The sequence below is a fragment of the Nerophis ophidion genome, linkage group LG14 (assembly GCF_033978795.1).
Source record: "Nerophis ophidion isolate RoL-2023_Sa linkage group LG14, RoL_Noph_v1.0, whole genome shotgun sequence".
Classification (NCBI taxonomy): domain Eukaryota; kingdom Metazoa; phylum Chordata; class Actinopteri; order Syngnathiformes; family Syngnathidae; genus Nerophis; species Nerophis ophidion.
The window spans coordinates 1774846-1789439 of record NC_084624.1 but is presented as its reverse complement, the minus strand read 5'-3'; the positions used below and the strand labels follow the sequence as shown (position 1 = coordinate 1789439).

Genomic DNA, 14594 nt, shown 5'->3' with positions numbered 1-14594 from the left:
GGTACAATACAATCGGCATCACCTCCTTCTCACGTCTACCACCTGCTACGCACCTTGCAATGATCCATGTCTCATTCACAGTTCCATGTCAAGTAAGTTTTTGTTTATAGTTCATAGTTAATTGCCTTAGTGCTAGTCTTTTGTTTCCTTAGTCAGTTTTTGTACCGCCATCGTGCGCGCTTTTTGTTTGTTCCTGTTTTTAGTTATAGTGTTCAAAGATTATCGGTCCTGCTAGACACCGAACTCTATTTAATAATACAACTCTAACATTTGACAACCAAACAATTAAACAAGGCGACACGGTAAAGAATCTGGGTATTATCTTCGACCCAACTCTCTCCTTTGAGGCACACATTAAAAGCGTTACTAAAACGGCCTTCTTTCATCTCCGTAATATCGCTAAAATTCGCTCCATTCTGTCCACTAAAGACGCTGAGATCATTATCCATGCGTTTGTTACGTCTCGCCTCGACTACTGTAACGTATTATTTTCGGGTCTCCCCATGTCTAGCATTAAAAGATTACAGTTGGTACAAAATGCGGCTGCTAGACTTTTGACAAGAACAAGAAAGTTTGATCACATTACGCCTGTACTGGCTCACCTGCACTGGCTTCCTGTGCACTTAAGATGTGACTTTAAGGTTTTACTACTTACGTATAAAATACTACACGGTCTAGCTCCATCCTATCTTGCCGATTGTATTGTACCATATGTCCCGGCAAGGAATCTGCGTTTAAAGTACTCCGGCTTATTAGTGATTCCCAAAGCCCCAAAAAAATTCTGCGGGCTATAGAGCGTTTTCCGTTCGGGCTCCAGTACTCTGGAATGCCCTCCCGGTAACAGTTCGAGATGCCACCTCAGTAGAAGCATTTAAGTCTCACCTTGAAACTCTGGCCTTTAAATAGACTCCCTTTTTAGACCAGTTGATCTGCCGTTTCTTTTCTTTTTCTTCTATGTCCCACTCTCCCTTGTGGAGGGGGTCCGGTCCGATCCGGTGGCCATGTACTGCTTGCCTGTGTATCGGCTGGGGACATCTCTGCGCTGCTGATCCGCCTCCGCTTGGGATGGTTTCCTGCTGGCTCCGCTGTGAACGGGACTCTCGCTGCTGTGTTGGATCCGCTTTGGACTGGACTCTCGCGACTGTGTTGGATCCATTATGGATTGAACTTTCACAGTATCATGTTGGACCCGCTCGACATCCATTGCTTTCCTCCTCTCCAAGGTTCTCATAGTCATCATTGTCACCGACGTCCCACTGGGTGTGAGTTTTCCTTGCCCTTATGTGGGCCTACCGAGGATGTCGTAGTGGTTTGTGCAGCCCTTTGAGACACTAGTGATTTAGGTCTATATAAGTAAACATTGATTGATTGATTGAAATAAAAGATGCCTCTACCTTCACGCTATCTCCGGTCCAAGTTCACTTCTCGGGAAAACAACCACCTCATAGTCCAAGTCTTGACAACTTAGGTGTTTAAAGCACTAGCGGCAGCTGTCTGATGCAAATGTTGATATTGCCATCTGGGAAACAACAACGAAATGCACAAGCAGACCTGTGTTTGCCTCCAGATGTCTTCCATGTCATGACCTAACATAGAAGTGGCTCAAATCTGACTAAACTTATCTCCGTGTGGGAGACTCTACAGACCCTCGCTGACAGCATTTTGGCAACTACTTAACAAAACAGATGGCACCAATGAAAACGTAAAAGAACACAGAGTAAGGGTGTACTTTTATTTGAAGTCATATTTTTTTTGTAGCGGAACGTTCAGTTCGGTACAGCGCTGACGAGTTTCCACACGGTACACATTAAGTGTAAAAAACAGGAAGTGTAACTTAAAGTCGCATGTCTACTCGGCTTTAAAACAAAGTACATAACCATGATTACCCTCCCCCGTACCAAGTAAAGCTGCAACGATTAAATTGATTAATTGGATTTGAAACAAAGCTTCGATTTATATTATGTTGCTTCAATAATCGTTTAAAGAAGTCATAGCATTTTTTTTTAAAAACTGACGGCATGGAGTGCCCAGAACTTTAAATATACCAGGGGTCGGCAACCTTTACCACTCAAAGAGCCATTTTGACCCGTTTCACAAAATAAAGAAAACAATGGGAGCCACAAAACTCTTTTGAAATTTAAAATGAAATAACAAAGCGTGCAAAGTTTTTTGTTGTTGCTTTGTGCTATGTATAAACCAGGGGTCTCAGACACATGGGCCGCACCTTAATATGACAATGTAATATTAGTGCGGCCGGCGAGTTTTATTTAAATGCCGCTTGACAACATCACATTCGCCAGCTATCCCATTTTTCCGGGAAACTCCCGAATTTCATAGCAGCTGTTTTCTCGAATGTCTGCCGTTTTCCACACAAACGACAATAATAAGGGCATACTATGATGGCAATGAGTTTGGCGCCCTCTACAGCCTTTTCACAACATTTTACCAACACATTCACATGTTGTACATGGCTTCTACATTTACACGTATGTGACTGCAAGGCATACTTGTTCAACAGCCATACAGGTCACACTGAGGGTGCCTATTTAAACAACTTTAACACTCTTACTAATATGCGCCACACTGTGAACCCACACCAAACAAGAATGACAAACACATTTCAATGACATGTTCTTCCGAAATGCGTTTGTCATTCTTGTTTGGCGTGGGTTCACAGTGTGGCACATATTAGTAAGAGTGTTAAAGTTGTTTATATCACAACTCTCAGTGTAACCTGTATGACTGTTGATCAACTATGCCTTGCAGTCACTCACGCGGGGCTACACTAGCCGCACACCGCACGTGACCGGCCGGCACTCAGATAGCATGGTATAAAAGCAGACGGGACGACATGTTCTAGAGGACAGTTTAAGGCAGTGGTCCCCAACCTTTTTGTATCCGCGGACCGGTCAACGCTTAATAATTTGTCCCGCGGCCCGGGAGGGGGGGAATCTTTTTTTTTTTTTTTTTCTGTGTCATTAAAAAGGGACGTTTTAGTCATGAAAAAGGGAGGTTTTTGTGGTTGGTGCACCAATTGTAAGTATATATTGTGTTTTGTATGTTGATTTAATAAAGCTTTTTTTTTTTTCTTTTTTAAATAAAACCGTTACCGGTGGTTGGGGACCACTGGTTTAAGGCACTACCGTCCATATTGTTGTCCGGGTGAAAATCTGAGAATATTATTCTCGGGAGATTTCCGGGAAAGGCACTGAAATCCGGAAACCTCCCGGAAAAATCGGGCGGTCGGCAAGTATGCAGCTGAGCCAAATCATAGTGATCAAAGAGCCGCATGCGGCTCCGGAGCCACGGGTTGCCGACCCCTGAAATATACGTACATTAATACTACACGGCCTGCTTACAGCAATAGAAGTGAAGTGAATTATATTTATATAGCGCTTTTTCTCTAGTGACTCAAAGCGCTTTACAAAGTGAAACCCAATATCTAATTTTTTACATATAAACCAGTGTGGGTGGCACTGGGAGCAGGTGGGTAAAGTGTCTTGCCCAAGGACACAACGGCAGTGACTAGGATGGCGGAAGCGGGAATCGAACCTGCAACCCTCAAGTTGCTGGCACGGCCGCTCTACCAACCGAGCTATACCATATTAAAAGGTGATGTGTGCATGACATGAACTGTTTGCCGATGAACATCTGAGATTTTTTTATCTTTTTTCTATAAATGTACACACGTTAAAAGTGCAATTTCAATGTTAATGATGTGCATCAAGTTTTGGCAAGAAGAAAACTTTTTTTTTTTTAACTATTTTCCCTAAAATAGACTTTGTGACTCTGATGTCTTAATTAGATGATTTAAAATTATTATTAATGTTTTCTATATATATATATATATATATATATTAGGCCTGTGACTCTTTGGGTGTCAAACGGTTCGATTCAATATCGATTCTTGTGGTCACGATTCCATAACATATCGATTTTTTTCGATTTGATTCTCGATTCAAAAACGATATTTTTCTGATTCAAAACGATTCTGTCTTCATTCAATACGTAGGATTTCAGCAGGATCTACCCCAGTCTGCTGACCTGCTAGCAGAGTAGTAGATTTAAAAAAAACAAAAAACTTTTATAATTGTAAAGGACAATGTTTTATCAACTGATTGCAATAATGTAAATTTGTTTTAACTATTAAACGAACCAAAAATATGACTTATTTTATCTTTGTGAAAACATTGGACACGGTGTGTTGTCAAGCTTATGAGATGCGATGCAAGTGTAAGCCACTGTGACACTATTGTTCTTTTTTATTATTTGTATAAATGTCTAATGATAATGTCAGTGAGGGATTTTTAATCACTGCTATGCTGAAATTATAACTAATATTGATACTTTTGTTGATAATATTCATGTTTGTTTCACTACTTTTGGTTTGTTCCGTGTCGTGTTTGTGTCTCCTCTCAATTGCTCTGTTTATTGCAGTTCTGAGTGTTGCTGGGTCAGGTTTGGTTTTGGAATTGGATTGCATTGTTATGGTATTGCTGTGTAGTGGTTTGCTGGATTGATTAAAAAAAAAAAAAAAATTTTAATTTACACACAAAAAACAAAACGATTTTTCAAAAATGAGAATCAATTCTGAATCGTACAACATAAACGATTCGATTCATATCCGAATCGATTTTCCCCCACACCCATAATATATATATACACACACATATCTTTTTTTTTTTTTTTTTTTCCATTTTTGGATTGTATTTATCCTTAACATTTTATTGATTATTTTTAATTCATATATTAAGACAAGAGATATAAAGTGTGTTTTTTATCTGGTTACTCAAATAATCAAACAAACTCATCCATAGACTCGTTTGCTAAAATAATCGATAGCTGCAGCCCTAATTCAGAGTGATTGAAGGTTTAGTGGTTCACAATGCTGATGAGCTGATAGCTTTCTCCAGCAACTTTTACACATTTTCTATAGTCAAAAGTAAGTGTTTACCGATCCGATATTTATATGTGATATCAAGGCTTGGTTAGCCCAGAATTTTTTAATAATGAATGAGGGAAAAACGGAAATTTTAGTTTTTGGTCCGGCCCTCACTGACTTGGGACCATTGCAAAATGATGTGCGTCCCAAAGTCACCAGCCTTGGCGTCACTATAGACAGCCATTTTAAACTAGACAAACAAGTCAATGGCGTTTTAAAATCGTGTTTTTATCACCTTTGTCTTTTAGTAAAGGTTAAACCCTTTTTATCTTTTAACCTTTTTGAACAAGTCGTGCATGCTTTTATTTCAAGTCACCTGGACTACTGCAATGCACTTTATGCTGGCATTAGCCAAAAAGCTCTCTCCCGGTTGCAGTTAGTCCAGAACGCGGCAGCAGGACTTTTAACAGGGGCCAGGAAACGCCAGCATATAACCCCAATTCTTCAGAGTTTGCACTGGCTCCCTGTTCATTTTAGAATTGATTTTAAAACATTGCTGTTTGTTTTTAAATCTTTACATGGACTGGCACCTCAATATATCTCGGACCTCATCCAAATTTACATCCCTGCGCGCGCTCTGAGGTCCGAGAGCCAGTTCCAGCTCGTGGTGCCCAAGACCAGACTTAAGACCAGGGGAGACAGGGCCTTCTCTGTGGTCGGCCCTAAGCTCTGGAACACTCTGCCGCTCCATGTTCAAACTGCTTCCACAGTGGAGTGTTTTAAGTCTCGTCTTAAGACCCACTTTTATTCTTTGGCTTTTAACACTACGTGAGTTGTGTGGTCCTCTGTTCTCTGTTGTCCTCTGTGTTTTTTATACACTTTGATTTCTATTTTACTGTTTTAATTGATTTTACCTTTTAAAATAGTTTTTAATCATATCTGTTTTTATATTGTTTTTATTGGTTTTATATTTATTATTATTATTATTTTTTGTTTGTTTTTATTCAGTCATTGGTGGAGCATAATATATATATATATATATATATATATATATATATATCCATCCATCCATCCATTTTCTACCGCTTATTCCCTTTCGGGGTCGCGGGGGGGGCGCTGGCGCCTATCTCAGCTACAATCGGGCGGAAGGCGGGGTACACCCTGGACAAGTCGCCACCTCATCGCAGGGCCAACACAGATAGACAGACAACATTCACACTCACATTCACACACTAGGGCCAATTTAGTGTTGGCAATCAACCTATCCCCAGGTGCATGTCTTTGGAAGTGGGAGGAAGCCGGAGTACCCGGAGGGAACCCACGCATTCACGGGGAGAACATGCAAACTCCACACAGAAAGATCCCGAGCCTGGATTTGAACCCAGGACTGCAGGACCTTCGTATTGTGAGGCAGACGCACTAACCCCTCTGCCACCGTGAAGCCTATATATATATACTTTTTTTAAATTTTATTTTATTTATTTATTTATTTATTTTTTTACATTTGTTTTTAACATGGCTGTGCAGCACTTTGGAAACGTTATTGTTGTTTAAATGTGCTATATAAATAAAGTGGATTGGATTGGATTGGATCAGTTAAATATCCGCAAAAAAACAAGTATGTAGATCCCAGATATAAGTGCTACCGATACAAGCAGTGCTGCAGCATATTTAATAGAGTAAAGCGGGACAGCCAGTTAATATTTAAATGTCCTCCAATAATTTTCTTTTATTTTAGTCAAGTCATGTACATAAGGTAAACATGATACGGTAAAGGCGCCTAGGAACTAGCAGTTGCACAACAGCTAAGCACACAGTAGCAAACAAGGTAGACATATGTAAGAAGTGTCCTTAATTGAACACTTTTTGTTGTTTGTCAATCAAATAATTATAGTCTATTACAGTGAAGTCTCCAAGACAGAAGCGTATTAGAAAGCATCCAGTATCAAACGTGTCCGCATCATTCAACTCACTGCTTCTTGAGCTTAACTTAATAAATAATTGTAGCCACTAGGTGTTTCTTAAAAACAAATACCACTCCACTTCATCTTAAACACAGCATAAGTGACCGCAAAGTGTGTTATCTCTAATAAGTGTACTCTAGTAGATCATTTTCAAGTTCGGAATACTATCAACATGGACCTAGGCGATTTGTTTAGTTAATGCAAACTTTTATCAAGCTATTTTAAACACTTAAACACAAAACGGACAAACAATTTTAGAGACCCTAACACATACAAACAAACATCTTTCACACATGCTTGTTAACGACCTACTGAAACCCACAACTACCGACCACGCAGTCTGATAGTTTATATATTAATGATGAAATCATAACATTGAAAAACATGCCAATACGGGTTAGTTTACTAAATTGCTATTTTTTTAATTTCGCGCCGAAATATCCGGCTGAAACGTCTCGGTATGATGACGCGTGCGCGTGACGTCACGGATTGTCTGGGACATTTTGTTCCAGCTTCGTTCCCAGCTATTAGCTCGTCTGTTTTCATCGCGAAATTCCACAGTATTCTGGACATCTGTGTTGCTGAATCTATTGCAATTTGTTCAATGGACATTGGAGACATCAAAGAAGAAAGCTGTAGGTGGGAAGTGGTGTATTGCGGCCGGCTTTAGCAACACAAACACAGCCGGTGTTTCATTGTTTACATTCCCGAAAGATGACAGTCAAGCTTTACTATGGAACAGAGATGTCAAGCGAACACGGTTGGATTGGACCACACACACGAAGTACAGTCTATCATGCAGCGATCATAGCTCATAGCTCGGTTGGTAGAGTGGCCGTGCCAGCAACTTGAGGGTTGCAGGTTCGATTCCCGCTTGTGCCATCCTAGTTACTGCCGTTGTGTCCTTGGGCAAGACACTTTACCCACCTGCTCCCAGTGCCACCCACACTGGTTTAAATGTAACTTAGATATTGGGTTTCACTATGTAAAGCGCTTTGAGTCACTTGAGAAAGGCGCTATATAAATATAATTCACTTCACTTCACAAAAGATCGTGTTTTTAAGAGGGTCCCTTGCGAAGGGAAGAGATGGGCATCGCCACCACCCGTCGACTGGTGCTGAAGAAAGTTGCGGGGCCGACTTTCAGGTTGTACAGGTACAGCCATATAATCTCACTAAAACACTAGTAACACAATAAGCAGATAAGGGATTTTCCAGAATTATCCTAGTAAATGTGTCTAATAACATCTGAATCGCTCCCACTGCCCTGGTCTTTTTTTTTTTTTCTAGCCCTTCACTCTCACTTTCCTCATCCACGAATCTTTCATACTCGCTCAAATTAATGGGGAAATTGTCGCTTTCTCGGTCAGAATCGCTCTCGCTGCTGGTGGCCATGATTGCAAACAATGTTCAGATGTGAGGAGCTCCACAACCCATGACGTCACGCGCATATCGTCTGCTACTTCCGGTACAAGCAAGGCTTTTTTATTAGCGACCAAAAGTTGCGAACTTTATCGTCGATGTTCTCTACTAAATCCTTTCAGCAAAAATATGGCAATATCGCGAAATGATCAAGTATGAGACATAGAATGGACCTGCTATCCCCGTTTGGATAAGGAAATCTAATTTCTATCAGACTGCGTGGTCGGTAGTAGTGGGTTTCAGTAGGCCTTTAAACACTTGAAGACAAAACGGACAAACAATTTTAGAGACACTAACACACACACACAAACATCTTCCACACATGCTTGTTAAGTGAATTATATTTGTGAATTATATTTATATAGCGCTTTTCTCTAGTGACTCAAAGCGCTTTTACATAGTGAAACCCAATATCTATGTTACATTTAAACCAGTGTGGGTGGCACTGGGAGCAGGTGGGTAAAGCGTCTTGCTCAAGGACACAGCGGCAGTGACTAGGATGGCGTAAGCGGGAATCGAACCTGCAACCCCCAAGTGGCTGGCACGGCCGCTCTACCAACCGAGCTATACCGCCCGTTAATGCCTCCCATTGTTCTTTGTTTGACTAATTTCACTTGGTCAAACATTTTCTAACATTCTACATTACAAAATAATAAAAGTATATATGATTCCTGCTGATATCATATCGGATCAATATCAGTAACGGCCAATTCTCAAGGGCTCTAATATCGGTATCACATCAAAAGAGAAACAGATTTGTATTGGGACACCGCAAGTAAAAATGATAAATAAATAAATGGGTTGTACTTGTATAGTGCTTTTCTACCTTCAAGGTACTCAAAGCGCTTTGACACTACTTCCACATTTACCCATTCACACACACATTCACACACTGATGGAGGGAGCTGCCATGCAAGGCGCCAACCAGCACCCATCAGGAGCAAGGGTGAAGTGTCTTGCTCAGGACACAACGGACGTGACGAGGTTGATACTAGGTGGGAATTGAACCAGGGACGCCGGGTTGCGCACGGCCACTCTCCCCACTGCGCCAAAAAAAAGATCTGAAATACTTTTTCACTGAGCTGTACCCAAAGAGTGGAGTGATGCAGAGATCAGTTCACTGATTGGCTGAGGGGGAATAGACAGTTTAGTGAAGTGAAGTGAATTATATTTATATAGCGCTTTTCTCTAGTGACTCAAAGTGTTTTTACATGGTGAAATCCAATATCTCAGTTACATTTAAACCAGTGTGGGTGGCACTGGGAGCATGTGAGTAAAGTGTCTTGCCCAAGGACACAACAGCAGTGATGAGGATCGAACCAAGAACCCTCAAGTTGCTGGCACGGCCACTCTACCACTATTCCGCCCTGTTTAGTAATGTAAAGAACACAAAAGGGCTATTTTCAAAACCAAACAATCAAACTGAACTGGACCACTAGATGGATCATCGCTTGAGTTTTCCAGATAACGGCTCACCATGCACTTGTTGGGTTTCTCTCCAGAGTGCACCCTCATGTGGATGAGCAGCTTGTAGCGGGCGTTGAAGGGCTTGCGGCGCCGCACGCAGTCCGCCCAGAAGCAGGCGAACTCCTCCCCCTTGCGCTGGTCGATGTGCGCCTTCTCGATGTGCCTCACTAGCTCCTCCTGGCTGCCGCAGGCGGTGCTGCAGTCGGTCCAAAGGCACAATTGGTCCCGCTGGTCTCCCGCTGGGCCCTGGAGGCCAACGTGGAACAGATCCCTCAGCTGTGTGTCGATGTGGAATAAGTCCTCTGTTGGCTCTGGTTTTATGGTACGAAACTCCTCCTGGAGTTGTTGCTGATTAGAGTTTTTGTCGATGGAGGCGGTCACAAAGAACGATGAGGAGGAGGAAAGGGATGATGGTGAAGGTGTGAGCATGTAGGATACAGGAGGTGTAGGCTGGGAACCGCAAATAAACCTGTCTTTAGGTTTCACATGTGCGGTGGTGGGGATACTTCCCTCTCTCCTGTCAGGGTTGGACCTGCTGGTCTTCCAGCTGAGCAGGTCCAGAGAAGACAAGGCCAAGGAGGTTCTGGGTGCTTGGCACATCCCGTGCACTGAGCTGCCCCCTGAAGCTAACGGTCCCAGGTGGTCCTGCGTATCGTCAAAGATGCTGCCAAAGCCAGGAAGAGTCAGTTGCACATTCGGTGGTCCAAGGTCCGGGGGCCACATCTCGTTGTTGGTAACGAGAACTTTTTAAGTATCCATTGCGCCAACGTGGTCTTCACTTGAGCTTAGCATCTGGTGTGGCCCACTTTCATCTTCACCATCTTGTGTCGTTTGCTCCAAACTGCCGCGCGGTCGTTCGTGCGCTGCGGTGGAAACAAACCAAACCCAGCTGAGTCATTTTAGAAGAGCACTTTGGGAAATGCATCACAACAGCTCTCCCGTCCAAAGGCAAAACCCAGTAACTCAATGTTGGTCAAAACTGAGCTGATGATAATTTTGGAGTTCCTAGGTGATATGCTTTACATTAGTGTATGCGATATTGTAATTTGTTCCGTAAGTAAGCAACTACCACATAACCGCGTAGCTACAACAGAAAAACCTAGTATCTCAAGGGACCAATCGGAGCTTGTTTGTCAGTCGCCTTGTTGCCTTTAATGAGACATTTGCACGAATGGGGGCCGACGGTCAACCTGATTATGTGATATTATGGCACGAGGGGGATATTTGGAAGATTGGCCCAGGACGTTGCAAGCACCTTCATTCAATGTATTGTTCTAGATTCTTCCCCTTGCATACTCTTTTGGGCAGATAACTGTGGAGGTCAAAATAAAAACTGGACGCTGTACACGGCTCTTGCCCAATGTGCAAACGCAGAATGGGGCCCACCCGAGATTGTGATAAAATATCTGGAGAAAGGGGACACGTTCATGAGAGCAGATTCAATCCAAGAAAATGTAAAGCTCAATAAAACATCTATACGTTTGATGACTTTGTAGATCTTTGTAAGACAGCATCAAGATGGATTGGTTTTCCTTTGTTTTCTCAAAATCAGTTAGAAGTGAGTTACTAGGTTTTGCCTTTGGACGGGAGAGCTTTGTCACAAACTGGTAGGAGGATATTTAAGATGAATTAAAACTCAGTGAAAGAGATCGTTTCCAAAAATAATGGTTTGGAATGTAGGCTGTGCAATATAGGTGATATAAATAATATATAACCCATAGAGCAGACCTGGGCAATTATTTTGAGCCACATTTAGAGAGAGAAATATGTCTGGGGGCCGGTATATCTATTTTTATGAACACTAATACAAAACTGTGACGCTTGGGTGGCATGGTGATGCGGAGTCGTTCTCTCAGGGATGCAGTCGGGCTCGGACACATCGTGAAGGTAAGAAACAAATGATTTATTAACATATAAAACAGACTTTGTTCTCCCGAAATGTGTTTGTTATTCTTGTTTGGTGTGGGTTCACAGTGTGGTGCATATTTGTAAGAGTGTTAAAGTTGTTTATACGACCACCCTCAGTGTGACCTGTATGGCTGTTGAACAAGTATGCCTTGCATTCACTTGTGTGCGTGTGTGTGTGTGTAAAAGCCGCGTATATTATATGACTGGGTTGGCACGCTAATTCTATGTAGGAAAAGCGGACGTGACGACAGGTTGTAGAGGATGATAAATAAATAAATGATAAATGGGTTGTACTTGTATAGCGCTTTTCTACCTTCAAGGTACTCAAAGCGCTTTGACACTACTTCCACATTTACCCATTCACACACACATTCACACACTGATGGAGGGAGCTGCCATGCAAGGCGCCAACCAGCACCCATCAGGAGCAAGGGTGAAGTGTCTTGCTCAGGACACAACGGACGTGATGAGGTTGGTTCTAGGTGGGATTTGAACCAGGGACCCTCGGGTTGCGCTCGGCCACTCTCCCACTGCGCCACGCCGTCCCGGGGGGGGGGGTGTAAAATATATTCAGGAAGTGTCACGGGTACAAAGGATTCTGGGTATTTTTGTGTTGCGTTTATGTTGTGTTACTCTGAGGATGTTCTCCCGAAATGTGTTTGTCAATGATAAAGGCAGTGCCGTTAAGGCACGCCCCCAATATTGTCGTCCAGGTGGAAATCGGGAGAAATTCAGAAGAATGGTTGCCCCGGGAGATTTTCGGGTGGGGCACTGAAATTTGGGAGTCCGGGAAAATCGGGAGGGTTGGCAAGTTTGAGTATTACCGGTGAATACGGTGTTACAGGGGCACTGCCGCTGTATAACACCGGCGGACCAGCTCTAATGGTAATTTCATATTGCCTCAAGGGCCAAATGAAATTACACGGCGGGCCAGAGTTTGACACCCATGCGTTACGGGGAGACAAGACGGGACCGCCAACGGTTCAGCCATTTTTACGGCGCTCTTTAAAAAGGTGAGAAAAGGGTAACATTGGGTCAGAGGAGGGGGAGTAAAAGAATATCAGTTCAAGGGTAGACCCTCAGGAGGTGTCCAGACTAAGTCCAAGGAAAAAAAACCTCACTTAGCATGGCACACATTTAGACATAGCACATATATCACACCAATTGCAACAGAAGCAGAGTGAAGGCGTTGATTTCAAGGGTGGGGCTCATGTGTGTGCGTTAGAGATGCGCGGTTAGCGGTCTCATCCGCGGATAAACCGTGGGTCGGGCGGTTAACATGACGAAAAAATAGATTTTAATGAGATAAGGGCGGGTGGCGGTTGAACCATCCGGAAATATTTGCTATACAGGGTTCTGGGATCGGTATCCTTTACCATTCAAAGAGCCGTTTAAGACCCGTGTCACAAAGTGAAGAAGACAATAGGAGATGCTAATATTCTCTAGAATGACTGCCGGCAGTCACCCAGATAATAAGTATTAGGGCGTGCTATGAAGTCATTGACTTTGTCGCCTTCTACAGCATGTAGGATCTGCTTGTCAGTCCAGCATTATGTTGTGTGTGGCTTCCGCAGCAACACGCACACGACTGAAAGGCATACTGGGTGACACAGACTACACTAATGGTCGTGATATAAACAATTTTAACACTCTTACTAATATGCGCCACGCTGTGAAGACACACCAAACGAGATTGCCAAACACATTTCGTGAGAACATCCTCACAGTAGCACAACATAAACGCAACACAAAAAATACCCAGAATCCTTTGTATCCGTGACACTTCCTGAATATATTTTACACCCCCCCCCCCAAGCGTCGGTAAGGTGGGCGGGGTTGGGGGTGTGGGGGTGTAAAATATATTCAGGAAAATGTCACGGATACAAAGGATTCTGGGTATTTGTTGTGTTACTCTGAGGATGTTCTCCCGAAATGTGTTTGTCAATCTTGTTTGGTGTGGCTTCACAGCGTGGCGCATATTAGTAAGTGTTAAAGTTGTTTATGTCACAACCATCAGTGTACTCTGTGTCACCCAGTTTGCCTTTCAATCTTGTACGTGTGATTGCCGAAGCTGCACACAACATGTTGCCGGACTAACAATCGGTGTGTACATGTTGTTGAAGGTGTCAAAGGCAAAGGCTTCATAGCACGCCCATATTCTTGTCATCAGGATGAACGCTATTGGATATTTTTCGAGAACGTTAGCGGCTCCCATTGTCTTCATTACTCTGTGAAACAGGTTTAAATAGCTCTGTGAGTGGTAAAGGTTGCCAACCTCTGATGTATTTCAGCGGGCAGGTGGCGGGCGGTTGCGGTTCTGATAAAATGTTGGTTCGGGTGGATGTTATAATTGCCTGTCCACGCATCTCTAGTATGCGTATGTACCCAAATAACTGGCATTTTTGCGGAAGAGTCCTATAAACACTATGTCCTGTCCTGAATATGTCCTGTACTGTGCAATCTACTAAAATAAGTTTCAATCAATCAATTCAAAGTCTCTGAAAGGCAACAGCAGAAGTAATTTGTTGTGAGTTCATGCACTGTGTTGCTTTTGTTCTTTGAACAAGGTGATGTTCATACACGGTTCATTTTGTGCACCAGTAGAAAGAAACAACATAACTTTGTCTTGAATTTGAAGAAAAAATACATTTTATTTTTCATTCGGTGAATGCGCATATGAAACCGGTGGGGTTCGGTACCTCCAACAAATTTAAGAACCACTGCTCTAGTGTTTATAGGACTCTTCCGCAAAAATGCTAGTACTTTCCAAGTCACGGGACGGTATGGTTTCACTCTTTATCCACCAGTTGAATAGCCCTGGCCTCGACACTTGATGGCTGGAAAATACCAATCCAAACTACCCTCCAATGGCTGGACTCTTGATTCTGGTTCGATGAAGTCAGCTACAACAGGTAATTAGTCATCATAACTATCCAACTGGTTTCTATGTGA

The 14594-nt window shown here is 42.7% G+C and overlaps 1 protein-coding gene and 1 long non-coding RNA gene across 4 annotated transcripts in view; one reads left to right on the top strand and one right to left on the bottom strand.

Moving 5' to 3' along the window:
* The window catches only part of LOC133567931 (uncharacterized), a 49524-nt gene that overhangs the window by 2850 nt on the left and 32080 nt on the right, over positions 1–14594 (top strand). The window contains exon 4 of the long non-coding RNA XR_009809508.1: positions 14450–14554. This is a non-coding gene — a long non-coding RNA (uncharacterized LOC133567931). The remainder of the gene's footprint in view (positions 1–14449; positions 14555–14594) is intronic.
* The window catches only part of LOC133567926 (zinc finger protein GLI2-like), a 64939-nt gene that overhangs the window by 25102 nt on the left and 25243 nt on the right, over positions 1–14594 (bottom strand). For all 3 annotated transcript variants that reach the window (XM_061919546.1, XM_061919548.1, XM_061919547.1), the window contains exon 2: positions 9744–10597. In XM_061919546.1, the coding sequence (XP_061775530.1) occupies positions 9744–10457 (714 nt within the window). In that variant the 5' untranslated portion in view covers positions 10458–10597. The remainder of the gene's footprint in view (positions 1–9743; positions 10598–14594) is intronic.